The 22,381-nt window shown below is 42.4% G+C and overlaps 1 protein-coding gene across 3 annotated transcripts in view; it reads left to right on the top strand.

The window, feature by feature from the left end:
- Gfrl (Glial cell line-derived neurotrophic family receptor-like) overlaps positions 1-22,381 on the top strand; it is a 435,405-nt gene that overhangs the window by 355,615 nt on the left and 57,409 nt on the right. For all 3 annotated transcript variants that reach the window (XM_076423703.1, XM_076423705.1, XM_076423704.1), the window contains 6 exons: positions 11,301-11,406; positions 11,780-11,932; positions 14,796-14,930; positions 17,231-17,436; positions 20,577-20,858; positions 21,688-21,752. In XM_076423703.1, coding sequence (XP_076279818.1) covers positions 11,301-11,406; positions 11,780-11,932; positions 14,796-14,930; positions 17,231-17,436; positions 20,577-20,858; positions 21,688-21,752 — 947 coding nt within the window. The remainder of the gene's footprint in view (positions 1-11,300; positions 11,407-11,779; positions 11,933-14,795; positions 14,931-17,230; positions 17,437-20,576; positions 20,859-21,687; positions 21,753-22,381) is intronic.

Below are 22,381 nucleotides of genomic sequence, written 5' to 3'. Positions count from 1 at the left end.
TAACGCTATCATTATACTTTCTCGAGCGAAAATGTAGTTGGCAACTACACGTTTCCAACGATATGCATCCTTTTGCGTAATTCTCATCCTATGGAATTTCATAGCTAAAAAACAAACCGTATCACAACCTTTACAACAGTCCCTTACCTAGAGATCCTTTAGCCTAATGATCATAATAGGCAGCTAGTTGCTAATTGCCCGATGTCGGCCGGTAGAACATGCTGGCATGGTAGCCGTTCAAAAACAGCGTAGCCCGAAAAGCTGAAAACTGTTCCCGCAGTTAGCCGGGGCTTGCCTTTTTGAAATTGTTTCGTCGTTAACGAAGCCGGGTTTAATTACGAGCCGGAGGGATTATTCTTTCGCGTCGGTAACGGCGATTGTGGCCGCAGCTTATGCGCCGACACGTTCCGCGCTCCTTACCGTCCCGCCGCCGAAGACCCTGCCACCTCCGATAGGTCACGGTTACCAGATAAACCGTCTGCACCCGGTACGAACCGCGTTCCCCGGTAATCCTCGGGTATCTTATATTCCTCCGGCGCAACGCGTTCTTGTACGCGCGCGCGCGCGTCCCGCTTCGATTAACCGCGGATAAATTGTCCTTTGTAGTCTTTTAATTAAAAACGGCCGTGGGAAATTGTTTCGCCGGTAAATTGATCGTTATTGCGGCGAAAGATGACCTGGAACCGGCGGAATTGTGATCGATGCAGTCGACGACGCTCTTTATGCAAAATAACATTTTTAGAACACTGTGTATGTAAGTAAATGATAGTGAAATATGTAGCGTGATCGTGCAGACTGCGGATTTTATGCATTTATGACGAGATTGGGGGATGTAATTTAAAACAGTGAAAATATTCAGACAATTTAAGATCGTGCATATGTTATAAAAAGCAAACTTATTAAAATTAAAATTGTTAAAAATAGATAGAAATCTTTATATGGTTTCAGTGTCTTGTAATTGACGAAGAAGATTTTTATTTTCGAGAAAGGTGCACAGTCTATGTGATCACCGGACAGCGGATTTGAACGGATTTTATTAATATTTTACTGAGATCATACAAGAAAGAAATTTTTATCCCACTCTTGTAAGTTGCAATTGGGGTAAAAAAATTTTATTGAAATGAAAAATTGCATCACAATATTGCAATCATAAATTGCAGAGTATATCGTGCACTATTCCTTGCGAATCAACAAAATGTCGACACCAATACAGTAGTTTAAGTGAGTGTACAAAGTATTCGTACACTTTTTAATAACTAATAACTTTTTTATAATTCTACCAAACCACCTGATTGATTTTATAATCAATTAGAACCATTGGTTTACGAAATGATATGCAAACCTTGTAAATTGTAATTCTGAGAAAATCTTTTATGCATATCATTTCGTACACCAATGCTTCTAATTGATCATAAAAAAAAATCAGATCGTTTGGTACAATTCTAAAAAGGTTTTTGATTTTTAAAAAGGTGTACGAATACTTTGTACACTCACTGTATATTAGCTCAACGCTAATTCATTACATCAATAATTCCACTAGTAAAGTGAAAAGTGAAATGGGAAGACGATCAAACATAAACCTTTCCAGGGATGAATTTTTGAAAGTACAGTAAATGTTCTATAAACGCGAAAATCTTTCAACGATAAACGCGAAAAAAATATCCCCTCCAAACTAATACACTGACTCGCTCGGTATATCGGTGTGAACCACTGCAAACGCGACGCAGAGAGTCGCAGTCGTCGGCACAGTTCAAACGCGCCCGTGAGTCATCATAACGTTACACCACAGTGAAACTTCTTCATTTTCCATGATTCTGATATGGGATTTTCACTACCTTATTTCTGGCATTTTTCTGATTAGAATGATACCAAACACGATATAATTTAAGCAGAATTTAGTGGTTTAATTGACGATGAAAGTGTCGAGCGCGAGGAAGGACAGCGTATGTGAAAGAAAGAGACGCAGAGTCGCAGCGCGCCGGCACAGTTCAAACGCCCGTGAGTCATCTAAACGTTACACCAACAGTCAAACTTCTTCATTTTCCATGATTCTGTTATGGGACTTTCACTACCATATTTCAGGCATTTTTCTGATTAAAATGATACCAAACACGATATAATTTGAACAGAATTTAGTGGTTTAATTGACGGTATGTACATATGAAGTGACTTTAGAACATAAGAGTATGTATAGCGAGTGAAAAAGAAAGAGAAATTGCGATCTCGACGCTAGGCAAAGATTAAAAAACGAGAAAAATTACTTTATAAAATATGCTGAACTGTTTTATATTTTTATTATTTAACGTTCGGTTTCGCAAATATAAAGACGCGATGAACTATGACCGATCATGTCGCAAAACCGAACACCGTGTCAAGTCACGCGCGTCGCTCGCTCCATTACAATTTTTTGATAAGAAACAAAATTAAATAAATCTTAAGTACATTACTTAAAACAGTTGAAAAACTACAAAAAGTGTGCCTTTTCCTGACGGATGGAAACGCTCCAATTCGATAGGTTTCCTTCGATGGTATCTAAACTGTAGAGGTTTAAATGACGATGGACGTTTCGGGCGCAAGGAAGGATAGCGCGTATAGAAAAGAAAGAGACGCGGAGAGTCGCAGTCGCCGGCACAGTTCAAAGGCCCGCGCGTGGTCTCGCTTTACACGCGCTGTCCTTCTCTACGTTCGGCTCGGCCTTTGAAGCTCGAAAAAAGTAGGACCACGATCGAAAAACGCGAAGAAATCCCCCCGATGCGTTCGCGTTTATAGAACATTTACTGTAACAACATTTAACGTTTTATGACCGCCGACGTTTTACGACGACCGAGGATCGAGGATCCGTGGTTTCGAATTTTCTCACGTGTCCTCAGGTGCGATATCGTTCGGCCAAACGTAGACACGTGTCTCGGGGTTCGCGTTTCGTTTAATTAACGTGAAAGTGGGTTGAGAGCGTGATTCTGTGCACACGTTAAAAATAATAATCCGAGCCTCTCTCTCCCTTTAATCACGGAACCGCCGCTGAATCCTTCGCGCATTCGCGCCTCCATTGCCCGCAAAACGGAAGTAATTGGGCCACCGGATGAAAGCTGCGGAAATTCTTATACCCATTGACTGTGCGTTAATTATTGCCGGTCTCGTGTAAATTCGCCGAGTAATTATTATTTCGATAGTTTTCGCGACTTGTACTTGAGAATGGTCCTTGGAGAGGTCGGATCGACCCTTGAGCTATCGATCGTTTAGAGCGACTAAATTTTACACAATTTAGACGATTCTATAGAATATTTATCATTCACACACACATACATTTCTGTTTATAATATCTATAAAGTCGCGTTTTACTCCATCCACATTTTATGAACGATAGAATTAAATACATTTGTACCAGACAAAAGAATAAATGAATACAGAAAATGCTGCAAAAAAAAAGTTTTATAAAAAAAATTAAACCTACTTCGAAACGCACTAGAAAAATGCACTAAAATGTATGAAATAATTTCCATTTAATTTATGTGAATACACACATGAAATGTCGGTTTGATATATTTTTTTATTTCACACTTTTTAGTGGAGCGAGCAGAATTTGTAGAACACTGTAGGATGGCTTCTCGGTCTCATTGGTTATTTGCAATAAAAACCGCAAAGAATGAAAACATGCAGAATTTGTTTTCAGTCGGGAGACATACCCTACAAAATGCAGAAGGTTTCGTCCTGATTGGTCCATCCATCTCGGAGTAATCGGTGAACATACATGAAATAATTCTTTTCTCGCAAATAAAATCGTAAGGAATAAAAAATGCAACATTTTTTCACGGGACGACATACATAAAAAAAGGCACATACAGATCGAATTGAGTAACCTCCTCCTTTTTCGAAGTCAGTTCAAAAGAATGAAGTATAATTGCATTAGTTAGCAGTAATTCTTGCGACTATTCAAAAATCCTTCTATTGAAATCATCAGAGTGTACAGTGTGTTAATCTGGGATCTAACTGCGATACTCAATAATGTTAATTGTTGGGAAATAAATGAATCCAGTCGCGTTGAAAGGCAGAGGCCTCCTCGCAGTATATTCGAATCGATCCTTGTGCCGGCTATGTAATTCTATATCCTGCGGTCCGCTCGAGCATGTATTTGCATTCGCGAGATTGTAATGGATATTCCGCGTTGCCCGGCCAATTACCGCGGTTGCTAATAAACGGGAAAAATAACGGGGAAAAACGGCCGGAAAACCGCCGCCCCATGTACGCTACTCCAGCAATCGCGGCGCTGCCGATTCCGCGTGCTCGAAGTTAATTGGATAATTAAGCAATCGGCCGTTAATTACCGGTCGACGAGTCTTTTAGAGTAGTGGGGACAGGCCAAACAAATACCTGATCAAACAGATCAGATTCTGTCAAGATTCGTTTTCTGACGAGCAGCAAAAAGCATAGTGATCGATAGCTATCAATCCATATGTGAATCCGAGAGAAATTGCCCGAGAAGCAAGCACGAGTCAAAGTAGTGTAATACGAGTTCTGCCCCGAGTTCTAGCCACGTATAATTAGTTAAATTAGAAGATCGGACAATTCTGTGGAGAAGCTAGCAAATCCTTCTGATCGGTTTTTGTTACACGTTCGATAAAGAAATTTATCCAATCCCACGAAGGCGTCTTAATAATTTGATTAATTGTCAAATAGAAAAGATCACTTGACGGTCGGAGATATTTAGCGTTAAATATCCGGAGAGTGTCTAAGCGAATAAAAGTGTTGACAGCAAGTTCTGGGGAATAGTTAGGCGAGCGTTCGTCGATAGGACAAGGACTGGAGCCTGGTCGTCGTCGGTGCTACAAAGGATCGTCGAATAGGATCCTCGAAGGTAGGAATATCAATTGTTGGAGCGGGAGGTACGCGGGTAGGGCGGTTCCTTGACTCGATCGCAGACAGATTCCTCGAGTTGGCCGGAGAAACACGGCCAATTCGAACCCGCCGGTAATTGGAACCGGTGTCCGTCTCTCTGGCTCCTCTCGAGATCGATGCTGTGTGCTCTTCCTTCTCTCTCTCTCTCTCTCTCTCTCTCTCTATCTCTCTCCTATCTGGATATATCTGCAGGCGGCTGGCTAGGAGAGCTAGGCTCTTCGAACCTTTCCGGTGACGCAGGTGCACGGACGTAGAAACTCGACGAGGATCGTTAGACTCGCGAATGAGGGAAATCGTTCCCTATCACGGATAAAAACGAGCGTGCCCTTCCCGGAATCTTTCGTCATCGATTCACGGCCGAGTAAAATATTAGGGACACCGGTGTGTTCGTCTGGAACCGCCTCGCCATTCTTCTTTTTTGTTTTCTGATTTCTTACTTCGAAGACAATTGAAAAGAAACACGCTGGATTCTTATCACATTTTTATAGTACTGAATCTTCCTATGGTGTCAGGCTTTGGTACAAAAACCAGACAAGTTAAAATTTTGATAATTTCTTAATTCCTCTACAATCATCTGTGTATAGCAATATGTAATATGTAGACTGCGGATTTTATGCATTTATGACGAAAATGGGTACGTACGATTTAAAACAGTGGAGGTATTAAAATGATTTACCGTCATCAGTGTATCAGTTTCACCTTAGTAAGATAATTAAAAGAAGAATGAAATTGTTATTTGACTCCTGTGTCTTGCAATCAATGCAAACATTTTTTGTTTTGCATAAAGATTCGCAGTCTAGTAATATGTGAAAATCGAGTACAATTTTACTGAAACATGTTCAAGATGTATAAAAAGTTACAATGGTTGTTCGTCATAGGGGTGAATCATGCCGCAAAATTGTCCGTGATAAAGAAAATTGTTGTTAAAGTTGGCTTTTACATCAACACTGACTACTTATCTAGAAGAGAGGAAGTTTGTAACGAACCATATATCGCAAACAAATAGTTATTAAAATATAAGTTGTTAAAGTTAAAACAGATGACCAATACTTTTTATACATCCTGTACTTGCCTAATTTTTGTCCAGTGCCATCTTGAAACGTTCCTTCTTTGCTTAATTTCGGTGGATGCTTTATTCATTTCTTCATCATTGTCCACCTGTTCTTGGATAAATATTTCCCATTTTCTGAACGAGTATGGAAGTTTTCCTCGAGGGTAAAGGTCGCGTATAAATTCATTCTCGACAAGAGGCGTCTCGACGTCGCGCGAGACTTCCTTTCAAGAGGTGAATCGGCTTTATTGATATTCGAGGAGTTTAGGGGTGGCACTCTGGCTACGAGGGTGGTACAACCGGTGGCCTTGAATCGATCACCGCCGATCCACCCTAAATAAAGTCGCCTTCTGTAGGTCGTCGAAAGTTATGGCGCCTTCGTGGGCGCGCCGATGCTCGTCGATCGACCAACGGGGATGTTTTTGATGGCTAAGGAGGCATAAGGAACACCCTTCGTGCCCTGAAACTTTTTATTCATTCTCCTTATTGCTGTTCTCTGTTGTAACATTGTCGACCATTAGAAAACTTCTGAGAGCCGGGGTATGCAGATTCCTCCAGCAAAAGTATCATAGATCAAATGTCGACTGAAATTTTTGTGAACCCACCTTTTCTACATAAATTTTCTCGTGTGTAAAAGATGATCGAAGGTCAGAGGATGTATTCACTGTCATTCCTAATTTTAATATTTAATTAGCAATTTCATTCCACGTGTTTCTTCATTAGAATCACGGGAAAATATTTTTCCCACTCCTTGTATACTGCAAAAATATTTTTTTAAAAATGAACGAAGGGCTGTGAAGGTTGATGACATTGAGCTTCAAAAATAGCCTACTTTTTCTGATTTTTTAAATCGGAAAAAATCGAAAATTCGCAATGCTTGTTAGAGCCGTTGTATGCATAGATTTTTGCATGACTGTGCCTCTGAATCATGCAGTTTCTCCAGGAATTATTTGGAAAGATCGACTACTGTATTGGTGAATCTATTCGATAGAATTCACTCGATAGACTTTAAACCTAGAATTGACTGCACATCGCTTCCTCAAGGCTCCGCGAAACGAATCGCTGCGTGTTTAATGCAGCGATACGATTTTATTTACATTGTTCCACGTTCGAACGGCTCCACGGAAGTATCGATAGCGAGAGTGAAAAGTGTTTCACACGTTTAACGTTCTCTGGGAACTCGAGCAACCGCTTTTCCGGGAAGCTGTTCGACTCCATAATTGATTCCCCCCTCGTTTTTTATTGACACCGAGAGCAGTATTTACACAGTGCGATCGAGAACATTGGATTCGAGAGAAGCCTGTCACAATTTAACTCTCTTCGCTCGAGTTACCGAATAAAGTTACGGGAGAGAAGCCTCAGAGATGTCTATTAAATGCTGTATCAGGTTCACCGGAACGAAGATAGAACTCTGACGAAGACGTTTCCCGTGCCCTATAAATCCGTTAGGATATAGGATTTGTTTGGCAGAGAGTTTATCGGCTAATAAAACAAAACGATCTCTCAATGGCGGGGCCACAGTCGCGATTAATAATTCTTTCGAAGTGTTACGGATCAGAGGAAAGTCTTCCGAAGTATTCTCTTTTGAAGTTTATTTTAATCCTTGGATCTTCGCGGACTAAAACAATCAATTGAACAAGGACGGGGATTTTCAAGTTCTGGCAGAAAATGTTCAAATCAATTTATATCTTCCTTTTAGACCAGCATGTCCGAAGCTAGATGAAGTTCGGGAATGTTTTGACGGGAAACTACTTTGCGAAGAATTCCAATTTTTTTTAGAGTATATAGGTGCATCTGTTGCCTTTCTCTAGCAATTTTTAGAATGCAAGAATATTGAGAAATGTCAGAGTTATTTAATATTTTAGAAACCTCGTTTCCCGAGGACGTCGACAGCACGTCTATGACGTCCGAAACTAGGTAACATTAATCATTTATTCCAGAGGTAATTATGTAACGAAAAATTCCAAAGAAATTTGAGGATGTAGAAGCATCTTCGAGCTTTGTATAGCAATTTTTGGAAAGCCGAATCTCGGCCTTGAGACGAGGGAACGTCCCCAGAAGCGGAATAGACGTTCAATACTGAAATAAACGTTCTTCCGAGTGAATACAGAATAGAGATTCGCTAGAGAGCAGCGCAAGGTCAAAGATAAAGCGTCCCACGCCGGGAAGATTCGGTGTGCCGTAATTAGACGATGGTAGGGGTGTAGGGCGGTCGTTTGTCTTAATAAAGTGCGTCGAAGGCACGCTCCTCACAGCCGCTGACTTATGGCTAGTCATTCGGCCGTCTCAGCCACCCCACTGCCTGTCCCGAACAGTTTTTCTTCGCTAGTGGCAGCGATGATGGTTCCACCGATATTCAGAAGGGTTCCCGGAGTCCCGCGGCCGTTAACCCCGGCCATCGAGTTCATCAATTGAGGGAGGGTAGCTGGTTAACGATGCCGAACATTCGTCATCGGCGGGATCCTTCCAGAGAGCCCCGGTTCCCTCTCGTTTCATCTCGTTTTAACTTCGACCGTCCGCCCCTGAATGGAGCTCCTCGAGGGCGGATCATGGTTCCCCTGAATCCTTATTGTCAATTATAGAGATATCGAGCATCGGTCTCCGGGAAATTTTGAAGCGGCTTTTTCTCATTGCTCCCTATTCAGAACTGTCGGAGAATCCGATGGGGCCGTGTAATACGCATTTATTTGTTGGTGATGAACGAGTTTCTGATTTTTTTAGTGATCGAAAGACGAGCTTACATTGGCATATTCATGCTAATTGGCTATTTTATTTGCGAATCTAGTCCTTCTTATTTCATGTCTTTAACTCATCTATTGGGTTTCGGCTGTCAGCCCATTACTCTTTTGGTTGAATGATAGCGATTTTAATCAAAATGAAGATCGGTATGGCGGTGGCAGAGTTGGGCAAATATTTAATCAACGATTGACGAATAAATTTCTACTTCAATTTCTACCTCAATTTGTTCCCACCCTTAAATATCAGATCGTTACTTTATGAACCGAATATTCAGGCATGTCATCTTCGTTTAAATTGTTTCAAGCAATGTAAGTTAAAGATTTAAAGTTATGTAATTATACTTAATGCTGTGTCTACACTACTAATGTGTAACAGTAAGATATCCTATCAACCACATGTATGTCAGACCTTATGTTAATCCTAGTGTACAGCTTTATAACCCCCTATGGGGAGTTCCGTTTCAGCTCTCAATAAAAAGAAAAACAGGAGGCGAGTTATTCAGGGGATCTGTTTATAACGCCCCACCATGTATAAAACTGCGTTCGAACGGTTCGAGGGAATTCAGAGCTCGCAGGTTTAGCCTACCACTGGGAGCGGTGAAGTCTGACTGATTAGCGGTAAAGCTTGCCTGGCCCGGGATGAATAAAAACAAACAGGTCCCCGGAAAGTTCGCCGTTCCGTGTCGATTTGCATCGGCCGTCCAGCGCCGCGATTCGTCGCGACAATTAATACGGAGCCGGCGAGGATTTCGCGGCCCCCGCTGCATAATTCTTGCATTAACCTTATACATTTATTCCAGCCCCTTAATGCGAAAGTTTATTTCAAGTTGCCCGCGAAGTTTGTTTAAAACGCCGCGCCGCGCCGGCCGCCCTGGCGCGCTTATGGAAATACCGCGATTTCTTTCGGAACGGGACAAACCGCGCGGTTGAATATTCAGTATCGAGCCTTTGCGCGTGCGTTCAAGACTCGTCTTTTCCCTATCGAGATTCAAAATAACTCCTTCGAGAGGATTCCGATATCTCGCAAACCCAGCGATCCAACGATCGAAACAGCGTCCGATTTCTTCACGATTTCTTCCACAGTTTCCTCTTACGGCGCTCGAAGCAGTTTAAACTCCGACCTGTCCCGCGGAACCGGGGCCGCGGTCGATTTGCATAAATAAACAATTATTCTCAGCCATTGTTTTCAAACGGCGGCCGCAGCGTGGATAAATATCGGCCGATAAATATTCAAGATTCCCGAACGAGACCCCCTTCTCGCCTCCCTTTCTCTCGCGGCGCACCCTCAGCCAGGCCACTCGGTGGCCAAATGATTTATCATTCGTACCGTGAGTCTACAGCTTGATCCCGATTAGGTGTACACCCTTGGGCCACTCGTGCTGCGGGGAAAAGTTGCTACATTGATTTAAACGGGTCGTGCTTGCAGTGAACCTCGAGTATCTGGCTGACATTTGAGAATTTTTTACCAATTTTGATATCAATTTTGAAAAGTGAAAAATCTTATAAAATGGCGGAGTTATTTCATATTTTGGGAAGTTCGTGTATCAGGAGCGTCAGTATATGATCCCGCGATGTGAATCGAGCTTAAGACTGCATTCCGCGAGAACGTGTGTCGACAGTGGCTCGATAGCGATCTTCCGGTGGGCTTGGAGGCAAGAATGCGGCGGCACGCCCCCGCGTTCGAACGGAGGAACAAGAATTACGCGCGTAGATCCCGTGTCGACGGAAATCCATGCGATTATCCGGCTACGTCGCGCCACGACCCACGGAAAATTTGTTGCCATCCTCGGAATGCGGTTCCGCTCGATTTCTCCGCTTGTTACGCCGTACCGGTGAGCAAGCTACTGTTTACCCGATGAATCTCAGCCTGCGGTTCCCCGATCTCTGCTTCCCAGCAGAATTGCTCGTTGATAGGACGCCGCGCCGCGACTTCGAGCACAAACAAAACCGAATAATAACCGAACCTACGATCCGCTTCAATTTTCAGTCGCTGAGGAAATACATAGAATCTCCAACGTTTACGGTCTCTACACGGTGTCTGAAAATTCCTTCAACATCCGGAAATGGGAGGTTCCCGAGATCATTTGAAGCAACATTTTCCTTTGCACAAAAGGCGTCTGTGGCTTCGTTAAGGAGTTATTAACGAAAAACACGGACCAATCAGAGCGCGACCTCGATTGTGCCAAGACGCGTCTAGGACGCGCTCTGATTGGTCTGTGTTTTTCCGTTAATAACTCCTTAACAAAGCTGCGGACGCCACTTTTTCAAAGGAAAATGTCGTTCCAAATGATCTCAAGAACCTCCCATTTCCGGATGTTGAATGAATTTTGAGACACGCTGTATAAACATCTGAATTTGCATCGTGACCCCATTTTTATTTTTACCTCTACTTTTCCCCCGATGCTTCCTAATAGACTGTGAATCGTAACGAGTTCATTTGCATTGATCATGACATTAATTGCATTTATAACATCCTTGATCTCTTGAAAGTTGAGATAATATTCTCGAAAATTCTTTACACAATTTTCATATATTCTACGACAACGAATGAAAACATTTAGATGAGATGCGCCGTTGGATTACAGCTTGTTAAACATTTTTGTTGCATTTCTGTGCAGTGACGTCTGTGGTATTGCCATCTGCCTCGTCCGACCTGGATAAAATCCAGCAGCCAGTGAAAGTCATCCTCTCCAGCACGTGTCATCACGCCTACACCGCTTGCAAGTGAGTCGGAATACTGTATACAGTCTCTACATTGCAGGATTACCTGTAATCAACTCGAAAGTAATTCGGAATCAGCGCGAAAAACTCTATAAGAATCGCATAGAGAATCAAAACGTTGTTTGACTGTTGGACAGTGCAATTAGCGAGAAGTCTTGGAACATTTCCTTTAATTTGCGCGGCATGCAGGATGCACGCGTTACGCCGATTTTCTATGGAATTTCGTGCATTATTCGTAAAGCCTACTATAATTTCCTCGAAAGGATAAAATCATCCGGTTCACTGGGTTTGTAGGGATTTATAGACTTGATCTCGTCACGGAGGATGCTTGGTTCTGGATTTCGCATGCGATCATTTCCGTTGCGTCTCGTTCTAGGAACGATCCGGAGTGTAAGGTGCTCCTAGAGCCGGTGCTGAATCATTGCGACTCGACGAGTTGCGCGAGGAACGAGTGCATGGATGCTCTGCAGAACTTCTACAAGTCAGCCAACCACAAACACTCCGTGGAAATAGCGTTCTGTCTGTGCAGGTGAGTTGTCAATGAGAGAACTATGATGGAGAAACGACTTCCAAGATTTTCTGGAGGCCTTTACGAACCTTTGGAAGACCTTTAGAATTTTGTGGAGACTATTGGACACATTTGGAGGATCTTCAGAATTTTTTAGAAGCATTAAGATATTGTAGACGACCTTCAGCATTTTATGGTGGCTTCTAGAGACTTTTGGATTGTCTTCAAGATTTTATGAAGATACTTGGAGACATTTGTAAGGCTCCCAGTATTTTAGAAACACTCAGGAACCTTTAATGAGCCACTAAAACTTACTTTAAGCCTTTAGGGATCTTCTCGAGGCCTGTGTGAGACTGTGGAGGTGTTTGGAATCTTCTGAAAGACCTTCTATTCTTATCAAGATTTTATTAAACCTCTAATGAACATTTTAAATTTTCATCTCGAAATCTGTACAGGTTCTCCAATATTCTCTTGAGTCATTGCATGACCTCTGCAGGTCTTTCAGAATTTTCTGGACTCGTTATATCTGTCCTTTGCAGGACTTTCAACATTTTGTGGACGACCTTATCGACCTCTAAATACCTTTCAGGATTATATGGAAGCACCTATACGTCTCTAACGAACTTTCGGAATTCTGTGGAAGTCCTTGAAGTCCTCTAGTAAACCTTCAGCTGTTTCAGATGCTCTTAGGAACCTCCAACAATCGTTCAAAATTTTTTCGACCTATTAGAACATCTCCACGAAATCTTCAATATCAAACGCAAGCTCTTACGCATTCTTAAAGGACCACCAGTCCTCATAGAGGCTTTCAGGGATCCCTAAAAGGCATTCACAGAGATCTATTAAAGACCCTTAAGTTCTCCCTTGGGCGTTAATCTGCTCAAGGGTCTTAACAAGGACCTTTCAAGTATGTTAATTGCCGAACAAAATGCATAACCTATGGCATTGACGTAATTAATGAAAACCCTCGGCCTTTGTACACCTGCCCATAATCCTAAGTAAACCGATGTTAAAAGACCGCGGGAGAGGATTCAGTGGTTTAACAAGAGTGGCCCTAACTAACAAAGGTCTACCCGGTGAAATACCTTAAGTTCTGCATCTCTGATCCTTTTATGCGAACGATACCAGAGGTTTCTTTTCCCGGAAGAAGATCCTTTAACTTTTAAGTGGCTTTCGGCCACGAAACAATGCGCTAACTTTCCATCTGCTGTGTCCCCCTCCATTTTTGTCCCCTTTCCTTGCACTCTCCGTTCATTCTCCTCGCATTATTCTTTTATTCCGACTGAAGACGTCACCGGCCACCCCTGAATTTATCAATTCCGGAGCAGGCCTCGCTCGTACACTAATTGTCTCACTCGATCTATTACTATTCCTGGGAAATTCAGCGTCAAACCCGCGATCCTCGGCCACCCTTTCAACAGAATTCAAAATCCTCTCTTTACCATCATCCGGCAGACAAGGTATACCTTCGGGGAGAAGGTAATCCCTTCGTTTATGCAGTAATAAAATTTTTCTTACCGAGATTGGCCGATTTCAACCCCCGCACACTCGTCAAAAATTTATATACAAGACATCTTCTCGACCCAATTGACGATTTCATCCCTTATACGTTCATCAAAAATTTATATGCAAGAAATCCGCTTCTCACAATTTCAACTCTTTTACACTCATTAAAAATTGACATATGTAGAAGAAATCCTCTTCTCACAGTTGTAACGCTTGTAGATTCATTAAATTTTTATACACAAATATAATTCTCTTCTTGTGTTCCAAAAATAATTGCTTCGCATAATTTTGGGAAGTAAATTTAGTTGCATCTTCGCATGCGCTGCCTACTTTCAACAAATTCGTAAAATCACGACGCGACGCAACGAAATCGGCTGAAATATTGTCCGAACAATCTGGGAAATTGAAAGAGCTGATAAATCTGGAATGGAAGATGTCTATCCGCGGGTACAGATTTCCCTAAGCATAAAGGATTAAGTAAATCGAAAAGTGCGCGATAGAACGATTTCGAGTGCTCGTTACGCGGTTGTAAAAAGGAGAAACACAGCGTAGAGAAGGAGGTAGGAGAGGATGAGAGAACAGCACAGACGGCGGGGGATAACGTAAAGGAAACGAGAGTCGAACGGCGGAACGAAAAGTCTCGGGGCCGAATAAAATACGTAGCAGGCTCGTTTAATGCTCGTTGAGCAATACCCACCTCGCGTCGCCTGTCTGCCTGGGAATTCCTCCCTTAAAGCTCCCCGGAAACCCCGAAGCGGACAGATAGAAGTCTCTTATTCCCGGACGACTTTCGGATGGTGCTCTTTCGTGCAGTAAATCGCTGCCGCGTCTTCCCGTTGTTTCTGTCGACCGTGGCCTCGCCCGATCAATCGAATTCCTTCCCTCGCATCGAAGAGCAATCCCATTACCGCCGAGGATCCATCAATTAAGCCCCTGTTCTCGGCTAATCGCTTTACGCTTCGTTAAAAATTGTCCTACTCGTCTAGACAGGATTTCGACGAGATGGAACATTTTTTAACTGTCTAATCACGACTCTGTGATGCGCGGAATTCTTCCTGATCCACTTGCCAAACATTTTCTGGAGGTCCATCATTTTCGGCTAATCGGTTTAAGGCTCGTTAAAAATTATCCTATCTACTCGTCGCGTCGAGACAAAATATTTTTGAGCTGTGCAATCGCCACAGTATTGCGTGGTTTCCAAACATTTTTTTATTCGCAGTACACCTTTCAATGATTTTTCCGATTACATACCACTGTACTTCGTGAAATAATGTTAATTGGGGCCATTCTTGTTTTAATATCTTCAAGAGGATTCCTGTAATCCACAACGCGTCCCAGCGAGTCGCGGGAATAAATTTCGGATAATTGAATTTTGCAGGAAGACGGGTGGCAGGGACGAGTGCATCGTGGCGCAGGAGAAAATGCATCCTGCGTGCGCGCAGCGGGTCGAAGGATTAGAAATGCCGACCTGCCATAGCCTGGCTGAGATCTGCAAGGAAAATGGTGGCTGCAGGTGAGCTTGTAATTTCAAACAGTAAAAATACTAGAAGAATTTAAGGTCTGAGCTGAGGCCTGCCCTATCTAATCATAAGATGTGGATGTTAATATAGTAATTTTCGTAAAAGTTCATTTCAATTAGGGTTGAAAAGTGCTTTCGACTTTTTGATAATTTTATTTCGACTTTGAGGAGCCAGCAAATTTCTATTGGCGGTTTTCATTAATGTGAGAAGTGTATATTGACCGGGAAAGATCCACCGCAGCTGATAATTCTCTGTTTGATCAACTACTGTTGGTTCTCAATGGTTTAATTAGAAAGCAGAGCACGAGGCTGCGAGAGCGGCTGATAGACCGGTGAAAAGAGACATGATAAAAGTATTTAATCATGGAAATGGTCGACCATTCGTTCCCGATATCTTCGGTAACAATCTCTTTTGCACCGGCCCGCTTGACGGTCCAATAACGCCACGAGAATGACTCAAAAGACACTGTAACGTGTAACGCGTGCGTTGAGAGGATTAGCAGCTGTGGATTGTGGAAATTAACTGTTTCCAGTCTTTGACGATTATTTTCAAAGTAAACTTTTCCCATCGGACGGTCCGCTTTTAGAATCAACGAACATATAGTATTATCCATCGGCCAAAAAAAAATCCGAGAGCCGTCGAACCAAATATAGGTCACGAAATAAATTTCACAAGGCTGCGAAAACGTGTTAACAACTACCAAAAACTGTTGAGAGCCCGCGCAAAAATATTTGGTACTCCAACGAATTTTAAAAGACCGTACGAAAATTTTCAGGGTTCCGAAAAAAGTTGAAGCGATCGCCGGAACATTTTCAGGGCTCCACAATTTTTTAATAGAATGCAAGAAAATGTTCACGGCCTTCGAAAAATTTTATAGAAAGAAATTATCGAACGGCAGTCGAAGACGAGATCGTTTAAACAAGAGCTCGATTAATGTGAACAAATGCGTCCGACGCAATCCAGGGGCGTCCACCCAGCGGTATCGAAGATTAATTGTGTCCGCATTAAGATCGTAAAAATTAATCAGCGGCGCGTACGGCTGGGGAATTGTTATCGCGAGATGGTATCGCGGATCCGGATAAACCGGGGTCCTGATTAAACTGCGGATCCTTCTCCGTTTTTCTGCCGACTGGCTTTGGGCTACGCTTTCAATTTGAAAGTTAAATTGCGAGTCAACGAGACGTGGTTTGATCCACTCCCGGTCTCGTAGTGAAACACTTTATTTCTGTAAGAGAAAGACCACGCAAGTTAGAAAAAGGATCAACCGCAGTAATACATTCTTCTTCGAGTCGTATGTCACCTCGCGTGTCCTCCGTGTCGCCTAATTAGATAAACGATACCCACTTCGGCAGAGTGAAGAAAAAAGAGCGAGAAGAATCAAAATACACACAGGGAATTTATTTATCGCGGCTCGATTAACGAGATCTAATTAAAATCGGCCGCCGATTGATCCGATGCGGAAATTGAAGAGAAATCGACGCTTCTGTCCGGTCGATTGGAAATTCCGCGGACGCGTGCACCGGCGAAATTGGAAATTTTCACCGGGTATCGATTTAATGATATCGATCAGTCCCGCCACCGCATCGATTAAATTACAATACGCGCGCACGCGAGCGTCGACGCGACGCGCCGCCGTTTTAATTGATTTATTACTGACCCGCGAAACGAATTCACTCTTAATCCCTCGGGATACCGGTCCCGCGCCCTGCTCCACGTTTCTTCGACTTCCGCTCCTGCTCGCTTTCGCCTTTTTTTCGTCGGAATAATTCGACGATGTAAAATGTTTTGTCAGAATTCAATTTATAATAACTAGACTGCGGATGTGTTTATGCAATTTCCAATTTTTATAGACAAATTTTAAGGAAGTGTACTAAATTGAAATCGTACTAAATTCTATCGAATTTTATATTCTAGTATTTTTCGAAGACTTTCAACAGTCTTGAATGCATGAAGATCCGCAGTCTAATAATAAGACTCAATCCAATGTCAATTGACACATTACCGACCGGTGATTATTGCTTAATTTTGAAAAATCTATGGTTCATGGCTAAACACTTTTTAATGGAACCATCAATAGTAACTGCAATTTTCATTATGAACTAACAAGACACCCTCAATAACGCCGTCTAATAGTTTCATTTAAGATTGCAATGTAAAAGAAAATTTCTATGCTTTCTTTTGGTACAGCAAAATTATTGAAAATCCTATTAATATAGGCTTCCGGTAGGTAAAGTGTTAACTTCGAAGTGCTCTCCAGAATTTCTACAAGTCGCATGATTCCTCTGTCGTGTAGGATGAAGCTGGAGTATTACGAGCAGAGTTGCGCGGTGGACAGCGTGACGACGAAATGCGCTGGTCCGGTGTCGGAGTGTCGGAAAGCGATGCTGGGAATCCTTGGTACCGAGCTGCGATCCTACTGCGCCTGTAAAGGCACCGAGCTCTCGCAACTTCACGATTGCCTCGGCTGGCAACGGCTTCTCTGGGTAAATCCCTGTGTGGGTAAGTCAAGCGCACGTGGCTCCCTTAAACCACCTCCCTCCACCCCCCGTTTCAATTATTTCTTTCTGCTTTCCGTGCCGCGAATCGCTTTCGAACGCACAACTTCTCTAAATCATTCAGCGACACGCACCGCCAACCTCTCAAATCAATTGCTCGGTACTGTATTCTCTCCACGGGTCTTTGGTTAAACATTAATGCGCTACACTGTGCATTCCTGTCGATGCATCCGCTGGAACATCGAGCAACTTCCGATTTTTTAAAGACGAACTTGTTGATCTTGGCGGTTGTGGCAGGGTTGGTGACCCTTTAACTGCGGATGTGGTTTATAAACTACATACTAAAATTATAGCCGGAGGCGGGTGTGCTATACTGGGTGGGGCATTTAAGTGGGAACACCTAAATATCTCGGTTATTATTAGTCGTACAAACAATCTCCACAGAATAAAGTTGTACTGTTTCAAGGGGCGAATTTGATGGTGATAAAAATTTTTTCTCAAAGTCATTTGTTTACAAGATTTCAAATGGAATGAGGTATTTTTTAATACATCAATCGATGCAGCTGGACATTCGTTATAAAAAATACTAACCTATGTATGTCGAAAAGGTAGTAGTTCACGAGATATTTTCATTTAAATAACTCTAAAACACCATTACTGTCGTACTAAAACGTTACACAAGTAAGTAAACGCTAACAACACAGACAAACGCAACCCGTTTGTTCTGCACAAAACATCAGGAAATTCTGATTTTACACAACAGGTTGCGCAATTAGTCAATCAGTATCATTCACGACCAATCATGTTGCGCAGAATGCTTGATCGTGAATAGAAAGAAAGGTAAGGTACCCTGACCGAAACACTCCTTCTTGGCAGACTTTTATTATTCTTATTTTTCATTGGGTGCATTTTGGTTCCATTAAAAGAAATGACATAAAATAATACTTTGGTATCGTGTGAGCCTCATTTAACATCCAACTTTGTCCTCAAGACATTTAATGTATCTTTGAAAACGCAGCAAAGTTATTTGAGGTATTTACAAACGTTAGGTGACTCATCCTGTATAATAAAGGACGAAATGATATAGTGTCAAGCAGTGACGTTACGATTGCGAATTTCTCGGTAAACCGCGACAAAATCCATACAAACAAATTTTCTCGCAAATGGGACTCACGTTTTAATCGGAGGCCGACAGAATCCTCGCAGTGGACTGTTGTCGCTGGTAAAATCAGACGGGATCAAATATTTGCGCGAAGGGCCGCCAAACATTTCGAACAATGCACTCTGACCCAGCCTCCGGTGATTAATACCAACCAGGATTAATATTTCCCCGATGACAATGTCGAATCTAGTCCCTCCTCACTCTTCTTACCCCCTTCACCCTCTACACTATCTTTCTCTCTCCCTTTCATTCTTTTCACACTCTGAATCAAATTTTTCGAATTTCCCAAGTCTTATCAAGCTTTTCATGGGTGATTGGCAATCAATTACACTCTCGTCTCTTCAAGGACGCCGGTGAAAATGTGTGTATAGATTGCTCTAGTTCGATATTTGGGTCAGAGCTGGCTCTATCTGCAATACTCTATAAACCGGGCACTATTGATGTTTACATTCGATCATTGCGTTACAAAGCGACATAATGGCGACCCGGAGGTCCATTTGCCCTGTCCATGTGCTGTTGAGGGGTTTTATGTTGTAATATTCTACTGCCAATGCGTGTTTCAGCTCTTTGTTTCCGATAGAAAAGCAACAAAGTCGATCTTCTCTCTCCCTCTCTCTCAGTTGTAGAGAGAGAATAATCATCTACAATTAAAGACTTTTATATTCTAATTATAGAATTTTCTAAAGTTTCCGACAAAATGTGTAGTCGAAGAATAATCATTTGCAACTAATGGATGTCTATGTTTCTTTTAAAAATTCAGAGCTTCGATGCGATTGTTATTATTAAACTGCGGACTTTATGCATTTATGGTAAAAATTGGTACGTACAACTTAAAGACGTGGACATATTAAAAATATTTAAGGACACCAGTGTATTAGTTTCACCTTAGTAAGGTGATCAAAAGAAGAAAGAAATTTTTATTTAAATAATATTTTTTATTTTTCATAAAGATTTGCAGTCTAGTCGTTATATTCTCTGAAACTACAGGTAAAGCAAAAATTCATTGAGGAATTCCAAGATAATTTCAAGAAAATTGCGACACTATGAATTAATTTATACACCCCACGAACCTCCCCTTCAGACTTCCAGTTCGAGATGACATTTGACCCAGTCACGATCGACAATTCGCGATGGCACAGTACTGTGCGACAAGAGCGGACGCCTATCATAGCGATATCTTCGTTATGGCAGTCAGGACCATGTAGGATTGCAATTACATCGGAAAGAAGCAACGAACGACAGGGCACAACACGAGGCTCCTTTATCGATCTTACATCTGTTCCCGCGAGTCGAGTTGCTGAAAAGCTCAGACCGTACCCGGCATTCAGCCGACAGATAAGTCATTTAGATACGAAGAAATTGCACTTGCCGAGCGAGTGCATCGGCGCTGCATCACGCTGCGCCGCGCCGCGCCGCACGCGCTAACTGCATCGACCGGGCCTCGATCGCCTTCCGTCGATTCCCGATAGGAATGTAGGTCGAACGCCGGGGTTTGATGTCCTCTCTTCTCTCTCCCCCGCCCCCCGACCCGCGATAAACGTGATCGATGCAAATTAACGTGGACCAGTCGCTCGAATTTATACCGTTGAAACGCGAGACGAGAGCTCCGTTTGACTTTCATTGGAACCGATCCGATCCCACGATCTTTGCACTTGCGAACTCTTCTTGGAAAGTCGCCTATTGATCGTTAGCAGTTGAATCAGGATTTTATGCATTCGGAAGAACAATCGGTAAATCGAATTTAAAATATAAACATCAGTAAGGAAATATTTTGTGATTAAATCTACCATGCATTTGAGGATTGAATTACCCCTTTTACAACAACTTTTTAAAATTTGAGTTGCTATTTTGTTTACACCAACCTGATATTTTACACCGCTGCCACCCCTGATCCCAAGGTCCCCATGAATGGCAAAGAAGGATACCGTTGAGTTCGCTTTGCGGAAGGTTCTGACCCGAGATAAATCTATCGACTGTTTCAGTGGAGTCCCAGAAGGATTATCACGCCCGTAGGAAACACCATCATTATCCTAGGACGACGACGACGACCGTCTCGTCGACGGCCAGGTCGCCAGTTAGCACGACGACTGCCACCGCGGTCGAACAAGTGGAAGATAATCAAATACCGGAAGTGACGAGGTGGCCGACCACCGAACCCACGGAAACTTGGGAGATCACCACGACTATCACAACGACCAGCACTACGAGTACCACCACCATGAGCACCACGCCGAGCACCACGTCTACCACCACCGTTCCGCCACGTGAGTAACGTTTTTTTCTTGTCGAGAGCCAATCGACTTCTTCGACCCTATATTATATTCATTACTAGATAGTAATCAAAATTGATAGGTCTCCTGTTCACCTTGGACATTCCTTGAGTTGATTGTGTAATGATCACACAGCCTCGACTCCTCGATCTCATCAAACCGGGTAACTACAAACACAAACAATCTAGCTACGAGTAACAATGTGAACTCCATATTCACGTATCGCTCTGTTTAGAGCTTGACAGAGACCATTCGACTAGCAAATAAAATCGGAAACTGTAACAGCGGTACGGGGATGTATTAGGGTGGGCACCCCTTTGCAAGATCTATTCCCTAGGTGTTGCAGATCGCGTTGAAAATCGAAATACTTGGTGTGGCGGTCGTTTGACACGCCCCGTGCCGTAATTCGACGGTCGGCGAACACATTTCCAGGCCATTCGTGGAATCGATAACGAGTGCGGAGCCGTTACGGACGCGGGATGGTATTTCGAAAGTGGTGCTGGGCTAGGGTCGCGAGAACAAGGGGGTGGTACGGGAGTTGCAAAGAAAAACAGGGGTGCGTGCGCGGTGACACGGTGTTCTTGGAACGGGAAATGCGGCGCCTTTGATCGCCCACCGTCTGGAACACGAGGAATTTTCGTTTTCGAACGTTACAAAGCGATAGAAGCGGCTGAAAGAACGGATTCAAAATGAGGAAGGATCGGGGACTCGGGGTTAGGGGTGCACAGGACGAAAGGACGAAGAGAGGAAAGGAGACAGGGGCAAAAGAGTTCGCCGAGGAACGTGCAGCACGCTTCTTTCTGAAATGTTCGTCTCTTTATAGGCTTCTGCGTGGTTCAAGGGGTGAGGCAGAGCCAGCAATTCATAAGGGAGGGCAAAGGCAAGAGGGTGAGTACGACAATCTGCAAACTATTCGACTAGTCTTGTTCGAAAACCGATTTCGAATCCACAATGTTTCGAACAGTTCTAGTCAGTCAAGTAATTAGTGTCAGATTTTTCATTTTACAATTAGTACGGTATAAATGTACGTATTACTGCGGGTGTACATTTTGCTACGATATTTTTTCCCAATGAGATTAAAATACGTAAAAATAAATATATAGCCCTGAATAAATTTACATTGTAAAGAGTTCACATTGTAAATATTGATTATTATTGTACTTTAGAAGATAATTTTTCGCTGAGAGTAAAAATCCCTTAATTCTTAGTTTCGTTAAATAAATGCAAAATCCATATAAATTTTTTTCAATTAATATAATGCAACTGTGAAATGTTGCAAACTTCACGATGTTCTTAATCTAAAACAGCTTCAAACTAAAGATAATAAATATTACTCAAATATTCGTTAAAAGAATGTATTCAGATATTTATGTAATGTCACACTACGATGATAAAATGAATACAAGGTTTATTCATTTAAAATGTAATAAACAAACAAATTATTTGTTACTGTAATCAAGATTTATTTAAATTAATGCCTAGATACGTAGTTTGCGAATTCTAATTCGCAAAGTAAT

This window comes from Lasioglossum baleicum, chromosome 5 (assembly GCF_051020765.1).
Source record: "Lasioglossum baleicum chromosome 5, iyLasBale1, whole genome shotgun sequence".
In the NCBI taxonomy this organism is placed as follows: domain Eukaryota; kingdom Metazoa; phylum Arthropoda; class Insecta; order Hymenoptera; family Halictidae; genus Lasioglossum; species Lasioglossum baleicum.
Note: the sequence above shows the minus strand (reverse complement) of the source record. Positions and strands in the feature narration are given on the sequence as shown.